The following is a 24,397-nucleotide window of genomic DNA, read 5'->3' as shown; positions in this document are numbered from 1 at the left end:
TCGTCCTTTATTATCAGTAACTATCAGGTCATGCCGTGTGCTCTTAACCACCAGGTCCATTATTGTCCTGACCACCAGGTCATAACAGTACAGGTTTAATTTAAGTAAATAGGGCAGCACACTGCAGCGCCAAAACATGCAAACTTGAAAACACAAAATTTGAACTGCATTACTGCACTGAAAATATGAAAAATGAGAGCTTTTAGCGCATAAAAATGGCCAATTTTATGTGTACCTCGTAGCCACGATAAGGCATCTCTCTTATACGAGGCCCTACGCTTGACCTACCTCTCTGAGAATAAACGTCTCCATCTGAATGGGTACATGTGAAACCTCTCCTTGGACTCAAATTCTCTCTCACTGTGGAGGGGTATTGGACCTATTATAATTAAAACACCTGAAGCTAGGAGGCGGGGAGTGCACGATCAGAAGGCTAGAGAATACATTTCAAAAAACCTGATCTGCACATCCAAACATAGACACAGTGTGAACAGGTGCTGAACCCAGAGTCGCCAACTCGTATATATTTAAGTAAATAGGGCAGCACACTGCAGCGCCAAAACATGCAAACTTGAAAACACAAAATTTGAACTGCATTACTGCACTGAAAATATGAAAAATGAGAGCTTTTAGCGCATAAAAATGGCCAATTTTATGTGTACCTCGTAGCCACGATAAGGCATCTCTCTTATACGAGGCCCTACGCTTGACCTACCTCTCTGAGAATAAACGTCTCCATCTGAATGGGTACATGTGAAACCTCTCCTTGGACTCAAATTCTCTCTCACTGTGGAGGGGTATTGGACCTATTATAATTAAAACACCTGAAGCTAGGAGGCGGGGAGTGCACGATCAGAAGGCTAGAGAATACATTTCAAAAAACCTGATCTGCACATCCAAACATAGACACAGTGTGAACAGGTGCTGAACCCAGAGTCGCCAACTCGTATATATTTAAGTAAATAGGGCAGCACACTGCAGCGCCAAAACATGCAAACTTGAAAACACAAAATTTGAACTGCATTACTGCACTGAAAATATGAAAAATGAGAGCTTTTAGCGCATAAAAATGGCCAATTTTATGTGTACCTCGTAGCCACGATAAGGCATCTCTCTCATACGAGGCCCTACGCTTGACCTACCTCTCTGAGAATAAACGTCTCCATCTGAATGGGTACATGTGAAACCTCTCCTTGGACTCAAATTCTCTCTCACTGTGGAGGGGTATTGGACCTATTATAATTAAAACACCTGAAGCTAGGAGGCGGGGAGTGCACGATCAGAAGGCTAGAGAATACATTTCAAAAAACCTGATCTGCACATCCAAACATAGACACAGTGTGAACAGGTGCTGAACCCAGAGTCGCCAACTCGTATATATTTAAGTAAATAGGGCAGCACACTGCAGCGCCAAAACATGCAAACTTGAAAACACAAAATTTGAACTGCATTACTGCACTGAAAATATGAAAAATGAGAGCTTTTAGCGCATAAAAATGGCCAATTTTATGTGTACCTCGTAGCCACGATAAGGCATCTCTCTTATACGAGGCCCTACGCTTGACCTACCTCTCTGAGAATAAACGTCTCCATCTGAATGGGTACATGTGAAACCTCTCCTTGGACTCAAATTCTCTCTCACTGTGGAGGGGTATTGGACCTATTATAATTAAAACACCTGAAGCTAGGAGGCGGGGAGTGCACGATCAGAAGGCTAGAGCAGAGGTCCCCAACTCCAGTCCTCAAGGCCCACCAACATGTCATGTTTTCAGGATTTCCTTAGTTTTGCCCAGGTAATAATTGCATCACCTGTGCAATGCAAAGGAAATCCTGAAAACATGACCTGTTGGTGGGCCTTGAGGACTGGAGTTGGGGACCTCTGGGCTAGAGAATGCATTTCAAAAAACCTGATCTGCACATCCAAACATAGACACAGTGTGAACAGGTGCTGAACCCAGAGTCGCCAACTCGTATATATTTAAGTAAATAGGGCAGCACACTGCAGCGCCAAAACATGCAAACTTGAAAACACAAAATTTGAACTGCATTACTGCACTGAAAATATGAAAAATGAGAGCTTTTAGCGCATAAAAATGGCCAATTTTATGTGTACCTCGTAGCCACGATAAGGCATCTCTCTTATACGAGGCGCTACGCTTGACCTACCTCTCTGAGAATAAACGTCTCCATCTGAATGGGTACATGTGAAACCTCTCCTTGGACTCAAATTCTCTCTCACTGTGGAGGGGTATTGGACCTATTATAATTAAAACACCTGAAGCTAGGAGGCGGGGAGTGCACGATCAGAAGGCTAGAGAATACATTTCAAAAAACCTGATCTGCACATCCAAACATAGACACAGTGTGAACAGGTGCTGAACCCAGAGTCGCCAACTCGTATATATTTAAGTAAATAGGGCAGCACACTGCAGCGCCAAAACATGCAAACTTGAAAACACAAAATTTGAACTGCATTACTGCACTGAAAATATGAAAAATGAGAGCTTTTAGCGCATAAAAATGGCCAATTTTATGTGTACCTCGTAGCCACGATAAGGCATCTCTCTTATACGAGGCCCTACGCTTGACCTACCTCTCTGAGAATAAACGTCTCCATCTGAATGGGTACATGTGAAACCTCTCCTTGGACTCAAATTCTCTCTCACTGTGGAGGGGTATTGGACCTATTATAATTAAAACACCTGAAGCTAGGAGGCGGGGAGTGCACGATCAGAAGGCTAGAGAATACATTTCAAAAAACCTGATCTGCACATCCAAACATAGACACAGTGTGAACAGGTGCTGAACCCAGAGTCGCCAACTCGTATATATTTAAGTAAATAGGGCAGCACACTGCAGCGCCAAAACATGCAAACTTGAAAACACAAAATTTGAACTGCATTACTGCACTGAAAATATGAAAAATGAGAGCTTTTAGCGCATAAAAATGGCCAATTTTATGTGTACCTCGTAGCCACGATAAGGCATCTCTCTTATACGAGGCCCTACGCTTGACCTACCTCTCTGAGAATAAACGTCTCCATCTGAATGGGTACATGTGAAACCTCTCCTTGGACTCAAATTCTCTCTCACTGTGGAGGGGTATTGGACCTATTATAATTAAAACACCTGAAGCTAGGAGGCGGGGAGTGCACGATCAGAAGGCTAGAGAATACATTTCAAAAAACCTGATCTGCACATCCAAACATAGACACAGTGTGAACAGGTGCTGAACCCAGAGTCGCCAACTCGTATATATTTAAGTAAATAGGGCAGCACACTGCAGCGCCAAAACATGCAAACTTGAAAACACAAAATTTGAACTGCATTACTGCACTGAAAATATGAAAAATGAGAGCTTTTAGCGCATAAAAATGGCCAATTTTATGTGTACCTCGTAGCCACGATAAGGCATCTCTCTTATACGAGGCCCTACGCTTGACCTACCTCTCTGAGAATAAACGTCTCCATCTGAATGGGTACATGTGAAACCTCTCCTTGGACTCAAATTCTCTCTCACTGTGGAGGGGTATTGGACCTATTATAATTAAAACACCTGAAGCTAGGAGGCGGGGAGTGCACGATCAGAAGGCTAGAGAATACATTTAAAAAAACCTGATCTGCACATCCAAACATAGACACAGTGTGAACAGGTGCTGAACCCAGAGTCGCCAACTCGTATATATTTAATTTAATGTTTTGGCGCTGCAGTGTGCTGCCCTATTTACTTAAATATATACGAGTTGGCGACTCTGGGTTCAGCACCTGTTCACACTGTGTCTATGTTTGGATGTGCAGGTCAGGTTTTTGAAATGTATTCTCTAGCCTTCTGATCGTGCACTCCCCGCCTCCTAGCTTCAGGTGTTTTAATTATAATAGGTCCAATACCCCTCCACAGTGAGAGAGAATTTGAGTCCAAGGAGAGGTTTCACATGTACCCATTCAGATGGAGACGTTTATTCTCAGAGAGGTAGGTCAAGCGTAGGGCCTCGTATAAGAGAGATGCCTTATCGTGGCTACGAGGTACACATAAAATTGGCCATTTTTATGCGCTAAAAGCTCTCATTTTTCATATTTTCAGTGCAGTAATGCAGTTCAAATTTTGTGTTTTCAAGTTTGCATGTTTTGGCGCTGCAGTGTGCTGCCCTATTTACTTAAATATATACGAGTTGGCGACTCTGGGTTCAGCACCTGTTCACACTGTGTCTATGTTTGGATGTGCAGATCAGGTTTTTTGAAATGTATTCTCTAGCCTTCTGATCGTGCACTCCCCGCCTCCTAGCTTCAGGTGTTTTAATTATAATAGGTCCAATACCCCTCCACAGTGAGAGAGAATTTGAGTCCAAGGAGAGGTTTCACATGTACCCATTCAGATGGAGACGTTTATTCTCAGAGAGGTAGGTCAAGCGTAGGGCCTCGTATAAGAGAGATGCCTTATCGTGGCTACGAGGTACACATAAAATTGGCCATTTTTATGCGCTAAAAGCTCTCATTTTTCATATTTTCAGTGCAGTAATGCAGTTCAAATTTTGTGTTTTCAAGTTTGCATGTTTTGGCGCTGCAGTGTGCTGCCCTATTTACTTAAATATATACGAGTTGGCGACTCTGGGTTCAGCACCTGTTCACACTGTGTCTATGTTTGGATGTGCAGATCAGGTTTTTTGAAATGTATTCTCTAGCCTTCTGATCGTGCACTCCCCGCCTCCTAGCTTCAGGTGTTTTAATTATAATAGGTCCAATACCCCTCCACAGTGAGAGAGAATTTGAGTCCAAGGAGAGGTTTCACATGTACCCATTCAGATGGAGACGTTTATTCTCAGAGAGGTAGGTCAAGCGTAGGGCCTCGTATAAGAGAGATGCCTTATCGTGGCTACGAGGTACACATAAAATTGGCCATTTTTATGCGCTAAAAGCTCTCATTTTTCATATTTTCAGTGCAGTAATGCAGTTCAAATTTTGTGTTTTCAAGTTTGCATGTTTTGGCGCTGCAGTGTGCTGCCCTATTTACTTAAATATATACGAGTTGGCGACTCTGGGTTCAGCACCTGTTCACACTGTGTCTATGTTTGGATGTGCAGATCAGGTTTTTTGAAATAACAGTACAGGTGGCCTGAAGTACTAATGCATCTCAATAGAGGGATAAGAGAAGTTCTGAGACCATTTTTTTTCTTTGCAGTGTGTTTTGTCTCTCTTTTCCCCTTTACCTCTGGGTGGTTCAGGACACAAGTGTAAACATGGACATTCAAGGTCTGTCCTCTTAGATGGATAATCTCACTACAAGGGTACAAAACATTCAAGATTTTGTGGTTCAGAATCCGATGTCTGAGCCTAGGATTCCATTTCCTGATTTGTTTTTTGGTGATAGATCTAAGTTCTTGAATTTCAAAAATAATTGTAAATTGTTTCCTGCCTTGAAACCTCGCTCCTCAGGTGACCCTGTTCAACAATTAAAGATCATTATTTCTTTGTTACGTGGTGACCCTCAAGACTGGGCATTTTCCCTTGCGCCAGGAGATCCGGCATTGCGTGATGTTGATGCATTTTTCCTGGAGCTTGGATTGCTTTATGACGAACCTAATTCAGTGGATCAGGCAGAGAAAATCTTGCTGGCTCTGTGTCAGGGTCAGGATGAAGCGGAGATATATTGTCAGAAGTTTAGAAAGTGGTCTGTGCTCACTCAGTGGAATGAATGTGCCCTGGCAGCAATCTTCAGAAAGGGTCTCTCTGAAGCCCTTAAGGATGTCATGGTGGGATTTCCCATGCCTGCTGGTCTGAATGAGTCTATGTCCTTGGCCATTCAGATCGATCGACGCTTGCGTGAGCGTAAAGCTGTGCACCATTTGGCGGTACTATCTGAGCATGGGCCTGAGCCTATGCAACGTGATAGGACTTTGACCAGAGCTGAACGGCAAGAACACAGACGTCGGAATGGGCTATGTTTTTACTGTGGTGAATCCACTCATGCTATCTCCGATTGTCCTAAGTGCACTAAGCGGTTCGCTAGGTCTGCCACCATTGGTACGGTACAGTCTAAATTTCTATTGTCTGTTACTCTGATTTGCTCTTTGTCATCCTATTCTGTTATGGCATTTGTGGATTCAGGCGCTGCCCTGAATTTGATGGACTTGGAGTATGCTAGGCGCTGTGGTTTTTTCTTGGAGCCCTTGCAGTATCCTATTCCATTGAGAGGAATTGATGCTACGCCTTTGGCCAAGAATAAGCCTCAGTACTGGACCCAATTGACCATGTGCATGGCTCCTGCACATCAGGAGGATATTCGCTTTTTGGTGTTGCATAATCTGCATGATGTGGTCGTTTTGGGGTTGCCATGGCTACAGGTTCATAATCCAGTATTGGACTGGAAATCTATGTCTGTGTCCAGCTGGGGTTGCCAGGGGGTACACTTCCACTCCTTCTGAAGTTCCAGAGTTTTTGTCGGATTATCGGGATGTATTTGATGAGCCCAAAGCCAGTGCCCTACCTCCTCATAGGGATTGCGATTGTGCAATTAATTTGATTCCTGGTAGTAAGTTTCCTAAGGGCCGATTGTTCAATTTATCTGTGCCAGAACACGCCGCTATGCGGAGTTATATAAAGAAATCCTTGGAGAAAGGCCATATTCGCCCGTCGTCATCACCGTTAGGAGCAGGGTTCTTTTTTGTGGCCAAGAAGGATGGTTCTTTGAGACCTTGTATTGATTACCACCTTCTTAATAAAATTACAGTCAAATTTCAGTATCCTTTGCCGTTGCTGTCTGATTTGTTTGCTCGTATTAAAGGGGCTAGTTGGTTCACCAAGATAGATCTTCATGGTGCGTATAATCTTGTACGTATTAAACAAGGCGATGAATGGAAAACAGCATTTAATACGCCCGAGGGCCATTTTGAGTACCTGGTTATGCCATTCGGGCTTTCCAATGCTCCATCAGTATTTCAGTCCTTTATGCATGACATCTTCCGAGAGTACCTGGATAAATTCCTGATTGTGTATTTGGATGATATTTTGTTCTTTTCGGATGATTGGGAGTCTCATGTGAAGCAGGTCAGAATGGTGTTCCAGGTCATTCGTGCGAATTCCTTGTTTGTGAAGGGGTCAAAGTGTCTCTTTGGAGTTCAGAAGGTTTCATTTTTGGGGTTCATTTTTTCCCCTTCTACTATCGAGATGGACCCTGTTAAAGTCCAGGCCATTTACGATTGGACTCAGCCGACATCTGTGAAGAGCCTGCAAAAGTTCCTGGGCTTTGCTAATTTTTATCGGCGCTTCATCGCTAATTTTTCTACTGTTGCTAAACCGTTGACTGATTTGACCAAGAAGGGTGCTGATGTGGTCAATTGGTCTTCTGCAGCTGTAGAGGCTTTTCAGGAGTTGAAGCGTCGTTTTTCTTCTGCCCCTGTGTTGTGCCAGCCAGATGTTTCGCTCCCGTTTCAGGTTGAGGTTGATGCTTCTGAGATTGGAGCAGGGGCTGTTTTGTCGCAAAGAAGTTCTGATGGCTCGGTGATGAAGCCATGTGCTTTCTTTTCTAGAAAGTTTTCGCCTGCTGAGCGTAATTATGATGTTGGTAATCGTGAGTTGTTGGCCATGAAGTGGGCATTCGAGGAGTGGCGTCATTGGCTTGAAGGAGCCAAGCATCGCGTGGTGGTCTTGACAGATCACAAGAATTTGACTTATCTTGAGTCTGCCAAACGGTTGAATCCGAGACAGGCTCGATGGTCGTTATTTTTCTCCCGTTTTGATTTTGTGGTTTCGTACCTTCCAGGCCCTAAGAATGTGAAGGCTGATGCCCTGTCAAGGAGTTTTGTGCCTGACTCTCCGGGTGTTCCTGAGCCGGCGGGTATTCTCAAAGAGGGGGTAATTTTGTCTGCCATCTCCCCTGATTTGCGGCGGGTGCTGCAAAAATTTCAGGCTGATAGACCTGACCGTTGCCCAGCGGAGAAACTGTTTGTCCCTGATAGATGGACTAGTAGAGTTATCTCTGAGATTCATTGTTCAGTGTTGGCTGGGCATCCTGGAATCTTTGGTACCAGAGATTTGGTGGCTAGATCCTTTTGGTGGCCGTCTTTGTCACGGGATGTGCGTTCTTTTGTGCAGTCCTGTGGGACTTGTGCTCGGGCTAAGCCCTGCTGTTCTCGTGCCAGTGGGTTGCTTTTGCCCTTGCCGGTCCCGAAGAGGCCCTGGACGCATATTTCTATGGATTTTATTTCGTATCTCCCCGTCTCTCAAAAGATGTCGGTCATTTGGGTGGTTTGTGATCGCTTTTCTAAGATGGTCCATTTGGTACCTTTGTCTAAATTGCCTTCCTCCTCTGATTTGGTGCCATTATTTTTCCAGCATGTGGTTCGTTTACATGGTATCCCGGAGAACATCGTTTCTGACAGAGGTTCCCAGTTTGTTTCGAGGTTTTGGCGAACCTTTTGTGCAAGGATGGGTATTGATTTGTCTTTTTCCTCGGCTTTCCATCCTCAGACAAATGGCCAAACCGAACGAATTAATCAAACTTTGGAAACATATCTGAGATGCTTTGTTTCTGCTGATCAGGATGATTGGGTGTCCTTTTTGCCATTGGCTGAGTTCGCCCTTAATAATCGGGCCAGCTCGGCTACTTTGGTTTCGCCGTTTTTCTGCAATTCTGGTTTCCATCCTCGTTTCTCTTCAGGGCAGGTTGAGTCTTCGGACTGTCCTGGTGTAGATACTGTGGTGGATAGGTTGCAGCAGATTTGGACTCATGTGGTGGACAATTTGACATTGTCCCAGGAGAAGGCTCAACGTTTCGCTAACCGCCAGCGCTGTGTGGGTCCCCGACTACGTGTTGGGGATTTGGTTTGGTTGTCGTCTCGTTATGTTCCTATGAAGGTTTCCTCTCCTAAGTTTAAGCCTCGTTTCATTGGTCTGTATAAGATTTCTGAGGTTATCAATCCTGTGTCATTTCGTTTGGCCCTTCCTGCTTCTTTTGCCATCCATAATGTGTTCCATAGGTCGTTATTGCGGAGATACGTGGCGCCTCTGGTTCCATCCGTTGATCCTCCTGCCCCGGTGTTGGTTGAGGGGGAGTTGGAGTATGTGGTGGAGAAGATTTTGGATTCTCGTGTTTCGAGACGGAAACTCCAGTACCTGGTCAAGTGGAAGGGTTATGGTCAGGAAGATAATTCCTGGGTTTTTGCCTCTGACGTTCATGCTGCCTATCTGGTTCGTGCCTTTCATTTGGCTCATCCTGGTCGGCCTGGGGGCTCTGGTGAGGGTTCGGTGACCCCTCCTCAAGGGAAGGGGGGGTACTGTTGTGAATTCTGTTGTCGGGCTCCCTCCTGTGGTCATGAATGGTACTTCGGCTGGTTCTGTCCATGGACTTCCTCTGGTGGGTGTTTCTGAGTTTCCTTCCACAGGTGACGAGGTTAATTCGTTAGCTGGCTGCTCTATTTAACTCCACTTAGATCTTTGCTCCACGCCACCTGTCAATGTTCCAGTATTGGTCCAGTTTACTCCTGGATCGTTCTTGTGACCTGTCTTCCCAGCAGAAGCTAAGTTCCAGCTTGTATTTCTTTGGTTTGCTATTTTTCTGTCCAGCTTGCTATTTTTATTGTTGTCTTGCTTGCTGGAAGCTCTGGGACGCAGAGGGAGCGCCTCCGCACTGTGAGTCGGTGCGGAGGGTCTTTTTTGCGCCCTCTGCATGGTCTTTTTGTAGGTTTTTGTGCTGACCGCAAAGTTACCTTTCCTATCCTCAGTCTTTTCAGTAAGTCGGGCCTCACTTTGCTAAATCTATTTCATCTCTGTGTTTGTATTTTCATCTTTACTCACAGTCATTACATGTGGGGGGCTGCCTTTTCCTTTGGGGATTTTCTCTGAGGCAAGGTAGGCTTTATTTTTCTATCTTCAGGGCTAGCTAGTTCCTTAGGCTGTGCCAAGTTGCATAGGGAGCGTTAGGCGCAATCCACGGCTATTTCTAGTGTGTTTGATAGGATTAGGGATTGCGGTCAGCAGAGTTCCCACGTCCCAGAGCTCGTCCTTTATTATCAGTAACTATCAGGTCATTCCGTGTGCTCTTAACCACCAGGTCCATTATTGTCCTGACCACCAGGTCATAACATACTGTCCCCTCATATATTTATACATTGTAATAAGCTCACCCCTTAGCCATCGTTTTCTCAAACTGAATGACCCCAAGTTAAATAACCTATCTTTGCATTGTAGTCCACCCATTCCCTTAACTTCGAAGGTAACCCATAGAAAACGAAAGCATGTTAAGTGCAATGCAAGTAGATCAAGGTAATATCACAATATGCTATTATGAATACGGACTTGACAGGACAACTCGTCATGAGACGCATAAACAAAAAAGAATAGTCCAAGATAGTAAAAACGTATAACATTTTATTCAGGAGTAAAAATATTACAGAACAAAGGGGGGATGGGACACAAATATACGTGCTATGACACCCTGTGAAGAAGGGGCACGCAATAGGAACAATTACAATATAAGTATATTGTATATGATTTTTACTGACATAGAACAGGATATAAGAGGGATGTTAAATCATACAAGAATTCTTGCCATGGTACCAATACAATACAAAACAAAATATCATGAAGAATATCCTGACAGGCCCCTGTTAAAGGTAGGACCGAAACGCGCGTCGGGGTGGACGTGCAATCTCCAGGAACCTTTACACAGTATTATGTCCCAGGTTCTCTATAATGCTTCTAAGTTCATATAATGCACACTGACACTGATGCATATTGATACATTTCATATACATACCTTGGCATCATATTGTATTGTATTGGTAATATTACAGGTTATTCTGCATGATACATTTTTTTTATTGGCACCATGGCAAGAATTGTATGATGTGACATCCCTCATATTCTGTTCTACACCAATAAACATGACATCAAATATACCAGTATTACTGCAATTGTTCCTACTGTGCCCCCCTTCTTCACAACACGTGTCCCATCCCCCCTTTTTGTCCTGTAATACTTTTACTCATGAATAAAATTTTATACTTTTTCATGATCTTGGACTATTCAGTTGGTTTTTTTCCCATAATAACCTTGGTTGCTTTTTTCTCCACCTACTCAAATTCAGCTAGATCCTTCTTATATCCTAGGAATCAAAACAGTTCACAGTATTCTGACTCATTTGTATAGAGGCAAAACTAGGTTCTCAGCTTCAGAATCTATGCCTCTTTTCATGCATCAAATTATTTTATTTGCCCTTCCAGCAGCTGCTTGACACTGGTCACTAAAGTTGAGTTTGCCATCCACTCATATACCCAAGTCTTTTTAATGACAGTTTTACCCATTTATATTTTATTTCCTCTGCCCAAGATCATGACTATACATTTATCTACATTAAACTCCAATTGCCATTTCTCAGCTCAAGCCTCCAGCTTATTTAAACCCCTCGGTAACATTAAATTATCCTCCTCTATGTTGATTACCTTGTATTGTCTAGTATCATCTGCAAATATTGCAATTCTACTCTGTACACTCCCTGCAAGATCATTAAGAAATATATTAAAAAGAGGGCCCATTACTTACCCCTGTGGTAACCCATGGTTACACAATCTGAGTGTGTTCTACCCTCTTTTTTCAGTCACTGAGCCAGTTGTTAACCCAGTTACACATATTTTACCCGAGCACTATTACTCTCAGTGTACCAACCAGTGCTCGATACTTGAGTTTGCTAGACTGTACAACAGCCGTGAAACATACTGGCGCTGGGACTCGAACAGGTCACACAAGCACCCGCGATACTAAGGGCATACCCGAGCACCCTACGCAAACACTTGCGCTCATCACTTGTACCAACCTTTTGTATGGCACCATATGAAATGCCATTGAAACGTCAATATAGATAATATACACTGCATTTCCCTGGTCAAGGTCTGGAACTGTCCTCCTCATAGAATTTTTGCAACCTTTTTGACAGTGAATACTTAGGAGAGTTCCGCTTCAAAGAAGAGAAGTGACATACACTTTTTTTCCCCCAAGATGCATTTTTCAAAACTTGAGGACAAAAAAGCTCAGAAATTCTCCTAGTAATAATGTCTTTCAAATAGAAATTAATAAGAATTGTTTTATATAATTTTGAGGAGGATTTTGGTAAAAATAAGCTACAAAAAATCCCATGTAAAAACCACATTAAAGGTAGGAACCATGTTTTAACATTGCCCCAATAATAATCTGCAGGAATATGTTCTTGGGGATCCAAACTAGGAGAGTCATTTGCAGAGAAGGATCTGGGTGAACTTGTAGATCATAGACTTAATAACAGCATGTAATGTCAATCAGCTGCTTCTAAAGCCAGCAGGATACTGTCAAATAAAGAGGCATGGACACAGCAATGTCATACTACTGCTTTACAAAGCGTATGTGCGGTATCATCTGGAATATACAGTTCATTTCTGGGCACCATTTCATGGAAGCATGTACTGGAGTTAGAAAAAGTACAAAGAAGAATCACAAAACTAATGAGGTGCATGGAGGATCTTATTAGTAAAGACTAAAAGAAATACATTTTATTTAGGCTCGACAATAGACTTCTAAGGGGGTACATTATTAACTTTTACAAGTACATAAATCGGCCATAAATGAATATGGTAAAAACTGTTCCATGCAAAACTCACTCATTAAACTGGGGTAATTCCCTCTGTCTGGGAAAGAAAAATCAATCTCCAGAGTAGAAAAAACTTCTTTACCATACTGTAGTCAATGGCTTCAAAAAAGGCTTTGGCGATTACTTGTACTTAGTATGATTTCTTAGCCATTTTAGATCAGATTGCTGACCCCTTATTTTTCATTTGTACTTGAAATATAGCTTTTATTTTCAAAGCATTGTCCCATGCCTTTCTCTTAGGGTACCGTCACACAGTGGCATTTTGATCGCTATGACGGCACGATTCGTGACGTTCCAGCGATATCCTTACGATCTCGCTGTGTCTGACACGCTCCTGCGATCAGGGACCCCGCTGAGAATCGTACGTCGTAGCAGATCGTTTGAAACTTTCTTTCGCCGCTGGATCTCCCGCTGACATCGCTGAATCGACGTGTGTGACGCCGATTCAGCGATGTCTTCACTGGTAACCAGGGTAAACATCGGGTTACTAAGCGCAGGGCCGCGCTTAGTAACCCGATGTTTACCCTGGTTACCAGCGTAAACGTAAAAAAAACAAACACTACATACTTAGGCTAGGTTCCCATTGTGTTAATGGGAACGAGCTAACGGACAGCGTTGCATGGCGAAATTAACGCATGTTCGGCATGCGCTAGCGACGCGCCGGTGTTTTGTGGTGCAAGCAGCGTCCGAGGCGCGCCCGCGGTCCGTTCCCCGCTCTTGCAGATCGGGGATCTGCGAGAGCGGGGACGTTACCGCGACCCCGGAACGCGGCCCGGTAAAAACATTGCGTTAGCGCAATCTGCTAGCGCTAAACGGATTGCACTAACGCAATGTGACCCTAGCCTTACCTTCTGCTGTTTGTCCCTGGCGCTCTGCTTCTCTGCACTCCTCCTGCATCCTGTGTCAGCGCCAGCCAGCCGGAAAGCTCTGCTTTCCAGCCGCTGTGCTCACAGTCAGTGCAGGAAGCAGAGCGCCAGGGACAGACAGCGGTAGGTAAGTATGTACTGTTTTTTTTTTTTACTTTTACGATGGTAACCAGGGTAAACATCGGATTACTAAGCGCGGCCCTGCGCTTAGTAACCCGATGTTTACCCTGGTTACCGGGGACTTCGGGATCGTTGGTCGCTGGAGAGCTGTCTGTGTAACAGCTCTCCAGCGACCACACAGCGACGCTGCAGCGATCGACATCGTTGTCGTATCGCTGCAGCGTCGTTTCAGTGTGACGGTACCCTTACACCCAGGCAATTGTCGAAGCAACCATTCTAAGCTGGTTTAATTCATTGAAGTCTACAAATCCAAATAATTCTAGATTTGATTCTGACAACCTGGCGGACTTCCTCCTAACACTTCAGCATCGCAACTTATAGTATAACCATTCAGGAGGCACGTGGGGAAGAGGTCAATGATTGTAGCCACTAAAAAAGCACAAGCAAATGCTGCTACCATTGTGTGGTGGATTGCATAGGAGATTGGACATTGAGCTCAGTCATAGAGACATAATACGCAGAATACAGGTAGATGAAATTACAAAACGGAAGATTTCACAGTGTCATTCACCTCTTTTCGGGGCAGTTGAAGGGTTTCAAGTACATTCAATTTGTGACAAATATATTCAGTCTGGAAGTAGTTATTTGGATGATTTGGACGAATAAGACATTTGCTCATCTCTGAAAATCGGTTTCTTTTTCTCTTCTAAACGTGCGAGTTTAATGGGACTTGATTTTTTTACAATTTGCCAAAAACAATATAAGTTAAAAAAAAAAAGGATATTGCTATATCCCCAAGTGCATTTTTAAATGATGAAGAAGATGTGATTTCCGAGAATAACATTTTCCACATTCGGAACACAAGAATGGCTTCTTCCCTGCGTGACTTGTCTGATGTGCAACGAGACTTGATTTATCTATAAAACATTTCCCACATTCTGAACATGAAAATGGTTTCTCACCTGTGTGAGTTCTCTGATGTGTAACAAGTTTTGATTTCACCCTATAACATTTCCCACATTCTGGACATGAAAATGGCTTTTCCCCTGTGTGAATTCTCTGGTGTCTCATAAGATGGTATTTCTCTGTAAAGCATTTCCCACATTCTAAACATGAGAATGGCTTCTCCCCAGTGTGAATTCTCTGATGCGTAAGGAGATATGATTTATGGTTAAAACATTTCCCACATTCTAAACAAGAAAATGGTCTCTCTCCTGTATGAATTCTCTGGTGTGCAAGGAAATATGATTTATGGTTAAAACACTTCCCACACTCTAAACATGAATATGGCTTTTCTCCAGTGTGAACTCTCACATGTCTAACTAAAACGGATTTCCACCTAAACAATTTCCCACACTCTGAACATGAAAATGGTTTCTCCCCTGTGTGAGTTCTCTGATGTGCAACAAGATCTGATCTATGGTTAAAAAATTTCCCACAGTCAGAACATGAAAATGGTTTCTCCCCTGTGTGACTTTTTTGATGTCTAACAAGATTTGATTTAATGCCGTAACATTTCCCACATTCTGAACATGAAAATGGTTTCTCCCCTGTGTGAATTCTCTGATGTCTAGCAAGTCCTGCTTCAATGTTAAAACATCTCCCACAATCTGAACATGAGAATGTCTTCTCCTTTGTGGGAATTTGATGATCAACATCCCTTCTGTGGTTTTCATTTTCAATAACAGTCTGTAATGAATCAGAACACGAGAGAATGTGTTGAAAAGGATCAGATGATTGATTTTTACTCTGAAGGGCTGGAGGTAGATCTGGAGTAATGGCATACTCTTCATATGCATCTTGCTGGAAACCACAATCATGTGCATTCAAATCTGAAAATATTAGATGTCCCTCTGAGCTCCTGGTAGCACAGTCATCATCTGCCAAGAATAAAATTGATTTTATCATCATTATTCAGTCACAGTGCATCATATTTTAGACAATTTCTAAATGCAAAAATTGTAGTGTAACTCAACCACAACCTGAGTAACACCAAGGTGAGCTACCTGTTCACAAAACCCTTGGTATTAAACATCTAATATACAATCGGTATAATAAAAGTATGCAGAGAAGTGCAATGAAATATAGTGAGGATTAAAATAAAATTAGAAGTTAAAGCAACAGACACAAATCTGCACCATGAAATAAAAACATTATGAACCACGTAAGATGCTTAAAGCTTTATGCTATGGATTTATTCAGGTGTCCTATCCTTTGTCTTTTTCTAAATACTTTTATCGTTCTTACATGGTTTTTCTGGTTTGTATTTTTTTAATATTTTGGTTTTCAATTATGATCTAATTAAGTGTTGTCACGGGGTCCTTCTCCGGTATCACACAATCAACAGCGCTAGAGTATAGTAAACAATTCCAAGACCTTTATTTAGGCAAAAATACGAAAGGTCCATATACAATCCACCACACAAAGGATAAAATAGTCTAGAACACGAATGCAGTTCAGTAAAAGGATAAAAGTCCAACAATCCAGCAGAGGATAGGATAGTCCATATTCTCTTCTTTCTCTCTCATCTGCTGTGTTCACATAACCATTCCACACAGGACTCATCTGTGTCTCACCTCCCTGATATGTTAAGTCTCCCTCCTCATTCACAGGTCAGGAGGGGGAAGGTCTCAGGGGCTCATTGTTTCAACATGCTAGGTCAACACGTCATTAGCATATTAGCAAACAATACAGTGCTGTGGGGTTGATATCAGATGGCAGCAACAGCCATTCATCAATTAGCAAATAACTCATTCTACAAGAGAACAGCATAAAAATAAGTAAGATAGAAATATACACAAAAATGATACCCACATAGCATATTACACCATCACAGCCGTATTTTTAATTTTTATTTGGCCTCAAATGTTTCTCTATACAAGCGCTGTATAAGACAGTGGTGGCAACAAGAGACACTAAAGCAGGCTGCCACGATTAAAGCAGTCTGCAGTCAAATACAGCCAATGTAAAATTTTGTTCCAAGCCAGTAAAAAGCCTTATGAATGTCCATCTGCCTGATGTATGTGTATGCCCCGGGTTAGTCCATCATTACTTTTTAATCTTCCACTGTAAACTGGAAGTCCACAACTACATTAAAATGTATGACCTGATGACTTCCTGCAGCGAAAAAAGCTTTATATCTACTTGAGCGTTGAAACTTTGAGGCCATAATACGTTAGTATAAAAAAGAAGTGAAAAGTGTTTATTATGTTATACGTCAAATCTGTCTGTGAGTAAAATCCATGTATGAACAAACCCTGAAAAACTCAACATATAATGCAAATATAATCTATGATGACTCTCCTCACCTGGGTAGTTAGGTGTAGGAATCTTCTCTTTACACCACTCATCACCCCTCACATGTGTCTTTGTAGTATTAATATGGGTCAGATCTTCACCCTGAAACAAATATTGTAAAAGTCACAGACAGATGGAGAAGTCACATCTATGATCAGCTCTAATCCTGCCATCTCCACCGTTCTCATTATACAAGCATAAAAAATATAATACTGGTAGATAAAACAAGACTGAGCACAAGACCTTCACAGTCGTCTACACATCATAGGGGAGATCTCATGACTCCTTCTCTCCATCTACCTGATTATCCTGAGGAACATTGGGATCTTCTTGTTTACAGTCCTGTGGAACAAGAGGATGGGGACATCTCTCTGGTGTCTTCCTCTCTCTGGGTAAGTCTGGAGGAAACACATACAGGGACTGAATTCATTCTTTATATACAGATAATTATAGGCCGTGTGTATTTAGTCCTATCTAGTACCTGATGATATGAGGGGCTGGGGAACCTCCATCATTACATCCTTGTACAGATCTTTGTGTCCTTCTAAATACTCCCACTCCTCCATGGAGAAATAGACGGTGACATCCTGACACCTTATAGGAACCTGACACATACAATGATAGCATAATCATACCGATCACTTCATAGCGTTACAGTGTAATGTCCCAGCATTCCCAGCAGTGTCACCTCTCCAGTCAGCAGCTCAACCATCTTGTAGAGAAGTTCTAGGATCTTTTGGTCATTGATGTCCTCATGTATCAGGGGATGAGGTGGAGGCCCAGTGATTGGGCTCAGGGGATCTCCCAATCCCTCAGACACAGGGTCCTGACAGCACTCACTAGAGGTCTTCTTCACTACTGTGTAATCCTGGTTACAGAGAGGCACATTAATAAATCTCACTACAGATATTTCCAGAGTCCTCACCTCTCCAGTTACAGGGGTGCTTAAAAGTAGATGAACCCTTCAGAATTTTCCATATTTCTGCATAAGTCTGACCTACAACTACATCACAATCCTAAAAGTAGATCAAGAAAAAAATAAACAACAAATGAGTTAAAAATATTACCCAATGTTTATATTGATCAGGCTGGATAGGTTTCTAAACCTATCTCTAAGGAGTTTGGACTGGACCAAGTCACAGTCAGACAGATCCAGGACATATGGAGGAAATATAAGAACATTGTTACTCTCTCCAGGAGTGGTCGACCAACAAAGATCTCTCAGAGAGAAAGTCGTATAATAGCTTGTGAGGTCACAAAAGGAACCCAAAGTGATCCCTAGCAACTAAAGGCTTCTCACATTAGATAATGTTAATGTTCATGAGTCCTCCATCAAGAAGACACTGAAAAGCAATTGTGTGCATGGCACAATTATATGGAAAAAGGTACCGTACTTTTTAAAAAGTAATTGCACCCCATCTCCAGCTTCCCAAAGATCACCTGGACAAGGAGACCGGAAAAATGTTTTGTGTTTGGGTATAAATGAGAAAAGGCATCTTTGGATTTAAAAAAATAACCCACTGCATTACAACAGAAAAACCTCATACCATCTGTGAAGCAGGGTGGTGATAGAGGTTTCATCGTTTGGACTGTTTTGCTGCCATCATTGATGGGACAATCATTTCAGAATGTTATCAGCAAATACTAAAGAAATATGTCAAGATATCTGTACATGAGCTGAATCTCAAGAGAACATTGCTTATAGCAAGACAATGACCCAAAGCCACAAATTGCTTTATAATAAAAGAATGGTAAAAGAAGACAAAAAAGGTAACGTTTTGGAATGGGGAAGTCAGAGTCCTGACATTAATCCTATAGAAATATTGTGGAAGGGCCTGAAGTGAGCCTTTTATGGGAGAAAACACCAACATAATAGAGATGTAGCTGTTTTGTAGGGAGAAATGGGCTAAAATTCCTCCATCTGATATTCAAGACTAAATCAACAATTATTGGAAACCTTTAGATGCAGTTATTGCTGCACAAGAGGTTTACACCATCCACTGAAAGCAAATATTTACATACGGTACTTTTGCCACTCATAGATGTGATATTGGATAATTTTACTGAATAAAAAATAACAAAGTTTAATATTTTTGACTCATTTATTTTATTTGGTTCTTTACCTACTTTTAGTGAAAATCTGATGTAGTTTCAGATATTCCACTTCTCTCTATGCTATTCCTTTGCTTATCCCCTCTGCAAATCCCTTCACTAACTCCCAATTCCTCAACATATCCAGTTCAAACTACTAACATTGACCTATAAAGCCACCCATAATCTTTCTCCTCCATATATCTTTTAACCAATCTCACAATGTCTTCCAACACGCAACCTAAGGTCCTCCCAAGACCCCCTTTTCTCCTCCACACTCATACGTTCCTCACCCAATAGCTTACAGTACGGTATATCTCCCAAGTGTCCACCGCTTCTGGAATTTTGTTCCTCAACATATTTGATTATCTGCCAAACTTGGAACCAGACAGAACCTGAAAACGCATCTCTTCAAGTTAGCTTAGAGCCTGCAATGACCCTTTGCCACCTCACCACCAAAGCTGCCGTAACCCCCTACCCTACTTTCTCCCATTAACCTTATAGACTATAAACCCACAATGGCAGGGCCCTCTCCTTTCTGCACCAGTCTGTCCTTCTTTGTTTGTTCACCGTATTTTATACTTGTATGTAACACTTTCTTATGCACAGCACCATGAAATGAATGGTGCTCTAAAAATAAATAATAAAAACTTAGAAAATTCTAAGGGGTTCACAAACTTTTCAGAACTTCTTGTTATTCCCATAGATAAGAATAATGTAATGTGACGTCATCAGATTCTCTCACCTCTCCAGTAAGCCGAAAGAGGATCTCTAGGGTGAGGTGTATTTTCCTCTCCGCCATCTTGTCCCTCTCTCTATGCATCCTTGACGGGTCAAGGTAAATTTTGTTGAAGATATCAATTAAAACAATTCAATAGAAACCTAAATCGAAAGAAGATGAGTCGATGTAAAATCACACAAAATACCATGAAAATATAATGTATGTGATCAGGGCCGGTGTCAGCACCCGGCGCACCCGGGCAAATGCCGGGGCCCTGGCAAGACGGGGGGGCCCCATTTGGTAGTACATGTCAGCCGCCAGCGCGCGTCACTCACTACATCCACACGTCCCCCGGCGGCGCCTTGGCTGCAGGGGGCACAGTCAGCTGTGTCTCTGAGGCCATTTCGCTGGCGCCTGGCGCTGCGCAGCTGCAATAGCAGCAATACTCACCGCCGCCCGGCCCTCACCATGGATACAGAAGAGAGAAGACACTTCCGGGTCGTGACGCTGGGTCATCTCTCCTTACATCTGGTCGGCGGGCAGAGAGGACAGAAAGAGAGAGAGCTGCGGTTCGGAGTTGGACCACGCCGCCTGAAGCCTTCCCATTCCAGGCACTGGTCCAGAATCTATCCGTCCAGCCTCCAGGCTGCGTCCACCATCCGAGTCCAGATGATCCAGCACAGGAGAGGACAGATCGGGACTAGCAGCGCCAAGCAGGAGGAGAAGAGGACGAGCAGCAGCTGCAGCCTACAGTGAGGACGGTGCACCCTCTCCTGCTGTGTCCACAACGAGGGGGCCGGCGAAGCAGTGAGTACTGTCTCTGTGTGAGTCTGTCAGTGTCAGTGAATCATCTTCGGTGAGGTTAAAAGAGGGTGAGGGTCCGTCCACTCCCAACTCCCAAGGCTGCACTTTGCGGGGGAAAGGGGGGGGGGGGAGTAAGCGCTATAACTACTGAGTCAGTGGTGGAAGTTATGGCTAAGCAGTGAATCTAATGTATTCAGCCACCTGTGATACTCGTACAGTCTGCAGCTTTCATGTTTGTTTTTTTTTGTAACAGATTTAAATCGTGAACTGAAAGTCTGAAAGTCACATCTGTGCACATATACATCATGGTTCGCTGACAGTGTAGACTCACAGGCTGTGCGCTATATACTGCGTGGGCTGTGCGCTATATCCTGCGTGGGCTGTGCGTTATATACTGTGTGGGCTGTGTGTTATATACTGCGTCACAGACTCACGGGCTGTGCGTTATATCCTGCGTGGGCTGTGCGTTATATACTGTGTGGGCTGTGTGTTATATACTGCGTCACAGACTCACCGGCTGTGCGTTATATACTGCGTCTGCGTGGGCTGTGTGTTATATACTGCGTCACAGACTCACCGGATGTGTGTTATATACTGCGTCTGCGTGGGCTGTGTGTTATATACTACATAGCTGTGTTTATATGCGATCATGAATTGTGGTATGTGTTAAAGGGGGGGCCCACTGAGACTCGTTCGCCCGGGGCCCTCAAAAACCTGGAGCCGGCCCTGTATGTGATGATGCTGATTGTATAGAGCAATAATCTGGTGAGGAGCTTCCTAAGGCCACATGCACACATTCAGTATTTGGTGAGTTGTTTACCCCAGTATTTGTAAGCCAAAACCAGGAGTGGATGAAAAATGCAAACGTTGTGCAAATGTTTCTATTATGCTTTTGCTCTGACAGTTCCACTCCTGGATTTGGCTTACAAATACTGGGGTAAAAAACTCACCAAATACTCAATGTGTGCATGTGGCCTTAATCTGAAATCACAAGAGTTAAAAATTAACACAGATCACCACCGACGTGGTATCTCTAATATCTGTTCCATGCCCCAAGTAATATACAGTTAGGTCCATATATATTTGGACAGAGACAACATTTTTCTAATTTTGGTTATAGACATTACCACAATGAATTTTAAACAAAACAATTCAGATGCAGTTGAAGCTCAGAATTTCAGCTTTCATTTGAGGGTATCCACATTAAAATTGGATGAAGGGTTTAGGAGTTTCAGCTCCTTAACATGTGCCACCCTGTTTTTAAAGGGACCAAAAGTAATTGGACTTTTGACTCCAAGGCTATTTCATGGACAGGTGTGGACAATCCCTTCATTATGTCATTCTCAATTAAGCAGATAAAAGGCCTGGAGTTGATTTGAGGTGTGGTGCTTGCATTTGGAAAGTTTTGCTGTGAAGTAAACATGCGGTCAAAGGAGCTCTCCATGCAGGTGAAACAAGCCATCCTTAAGCTGCGAAAACAGAAAAAACCCATCCGAGAAATTGCTACAATATTAGGAGTGGCAAAATCTACAGTTTGGTACATCCTGAGAAAGAAAGAAAGCACTGGTGAACTCATCAATGCAAAAAGACCTGGGCGCCCACAGAAGACAACAGTGGTGGATGATCGCAGAATAATCTCCATGATGAAGAGAAACACCTTCACAACAGCCAACCAAGTGAACAACACTCTCCAGGAGGTAGGCGTATCAATATCCAAATCTACCATAAAGAGAAGACTGCATGAAAGTAAATACAGAGGGTTCACTGCACGGTGCAAGTCACTCATAAGCATCAAGAATAAAAAGGCTAGACTGGACTTTGCTAAAAAAACATCTAAAAAAAACAGCACAGTTCTGGAAGAACATTCTTTGGACAGATGAAACCAAGATCTACCTCTACCAGAATAATGGACAGAGAAAAGTATGGCGAAGGTGTGGTACAGCTCATGATCCAAAGCATACCACATCATCTGTAAAACACGGCGGAGGCAGTGTGATGGCTTGGGCATGCATGGCTGCCAGTGGCACTGGGTCACTAGTGTTTATTGATGATGTGACACAGGACAGATGCAGCCGAATGAATTCTGGGGTATTCAGAGACATACTGTGTGTTCAGATCCAGCCAAATGCAGCCAAACGGATTGGTCGTCGTTTCATACTACAGATGGACAATGACCCAAAACATAAAGCCAAAGCAACTCATGAGTTTATTAAAGCAAAGAAGTGAAATATTCTTGAATGGCCAAGTCAGTCACCTGATCTCAACCCAAATGAGCATGCATTTCACTTGTTAAAGACTAAACTTCAGACAGAAAGGCCCACAAACAAACAGCAACTGAAAACCACTGCAATGAAGGCCTGGCAGAGCATCAAAAAGGAGGAAACACAGCGTCTGATGATGTCCATGAGTTCAAGACCTCAGGCAGTCATTGCCAACAAAGGGTTTTCAACCAAGTACCAGAAATGAACATTTTATTTAAAATTATATAATCTGTCCAATTACTTTTGGTCCCTTTAAAAACAGGGTGGCACATGTTAAGGAGCTGAAACTCCTAAACCCTTCATCCAATTTTAATGTGGATACCCTCAAATGAAACCTGAAAGTCTGAACTTCAACTGCATCTGAATTGTGTTGTTTAAAACTCATTGTGGTAATGTCTACAACCAAAATTAGAAAAATGTTGTCTCTGTCCAAATATATATGGACTTAACTGTACTTACCATCTGCCAAGTTCTGTTCTTTTCGGCTCTGCTTCAGTCCCATTTCGCCATCTTGTAACCTCAGATCCTGACTGGCTAATGGTCACAAACGCTAAAGCAACACAAGGAATGGACATTAGACCAGTGGAAAATCTGTGCTTTGGTCTGATAAGTCCAAAATTTGTGATATTTGGTTCCAACAACCGTGTCTTTGTGTGACGCAGAAAAGGTGAAAGGATGGACTCTACATGCCTGGTTCCCACCGTGAAGCATGAAGCAGGAGGTGTGATGGTGTGGGGGTGCTTTGCTGGTGACACTGTTAATGATTTATTCAAAATTGAAGGCATACTGAACCAGCATGGCTACCACAGCATCTTGCAGCGGCATACTATTCCATCCGGTTTGCTTTTAGCTGAACCATCATTTATTTTTCAACAGGACAATGACCCCAAACACACCTCCAGGCTATGTAAGGGCTATTTGACCAAAAAGGAGAGTGATGGGGTGCTATGCCAGATGACCTGGACTCCACACAACCCAATCGAGATGGTTTGGGGTGAGCTGAACCGCAGAGTGAAGGCAAAAGGGGCCAACAAGTGCTAAGCATCTCTGGGAACTCCTTCAAACTTGTTGGAAGACCATTTCCGGTTGACTACCTCTTGAAGCTCATCAAGAGAATGCCAAGAGTGTGCAAAGCAGTCATCCAAGCAAAAGGTGGCTACTTTGAAGAACCTAGAATATAAGACATATTTTCAGTTTCACACTTTTTTGTTAAGTATATGTTAATTCATAGTTTTGATGCCTTCAGTGTGAATTTACAATTTTCATAGTCATGAAAATACAGAAAAAAAATCTTTAAATGAGAAGGTGTGTCCAAACGTTTGGTCTGTACTGTATATAGAATTAGTCTTACCGGTAATTCGGTTTCTAGTAACCTTCCAGGACAACATAGGAGGTTATCTCCACACCCTAACTGGGGACAGGAAGCACAAGAGGGTAAAAGACCCTCCCACTCGCCAGCGACTTACAACCAACACCATAGCACTGGTTACCTTTAGATTCCCAGGAATTATCCAAGGAACATAGTGAGGGAAATAGTGCTCAGCCTGAAGGACTTTTCGGACAAAAACTAAATCCCTATTGGACAGTAAGCCCAATCTATAGTGTCTGGTAAAAGTATGAATTG

At 42.9% G+C, this 24,397-nt stretch overlaps 1 protein-coding gene across 1 annotated transcript in view; it reads right to left on the bottom strand.

Annotated features, from left to right (window-relative positions):
• Positions 1 to 21,605, bottom strand: part of LOC138663165 (zinc finger protein 665-like) — a 67,659-nt gene extending 46,054 nt beyond the window's left edge. Inside the window, exons 1-7 of the mRNA XM_069749314.1 lie at positions 19,733 to 21,605; positions 17,585 to 17,764; positions 17,378 to 17,501; positions 17,197 to 17,294; positions 16,908 to 16,998; positions 14,415 to 15,479; positions 12,890 to 12,904 (exon numbers count right to left, since the gene is read on the bottom strand). Of these exons, the coding sequence (XP_069605415.1) occupies positions 12,890 to 12,904; positions 14,415 to 15,479; positions 16,908 to 16,998; positions 17,197 to 17,294; positions 17,378 to 17,501; positions 17,585 to 17,764; positions 19,733 to 19,810 (1,651 nt within the window). The 5' untranslated portion in view covers positions 19,811 to 21,605. The remainder of the gene's footprint in view (positions 1 to 12,889; positions 12,905 to 14,414; positions 15,480 to 16,907; positions 16,999 to 17,196; positions 17,295 to 17,377; positions 17,502 to 17,584; positions 17,765 to 19,732) is intronic.
• Positions 21,606 to 24,397: the final 2,792 nt, after the last annotated feature.

Source organism: Ranitomeya imitator, chromosome 2 (assembly GCF_032444005.1).
Source record: "Ranitomeya imitator isolate aRanImi1 chromosome 2, aRanImi1.pri, whole genome shotgun sequence".
NCBI classification, from domain to species: domain Eukaryota; kingdom Metazoa; phylum Chordata; class Amphibia; order Anura; family Dendrobatidae; genus Ranitomeya; species Ranitomeya imitator.
The sequence above is the reverse complement of the archived record's forward strand: the minus strand, read 5'-3'. Positions and strand labels throughout refer to the sequence as shown.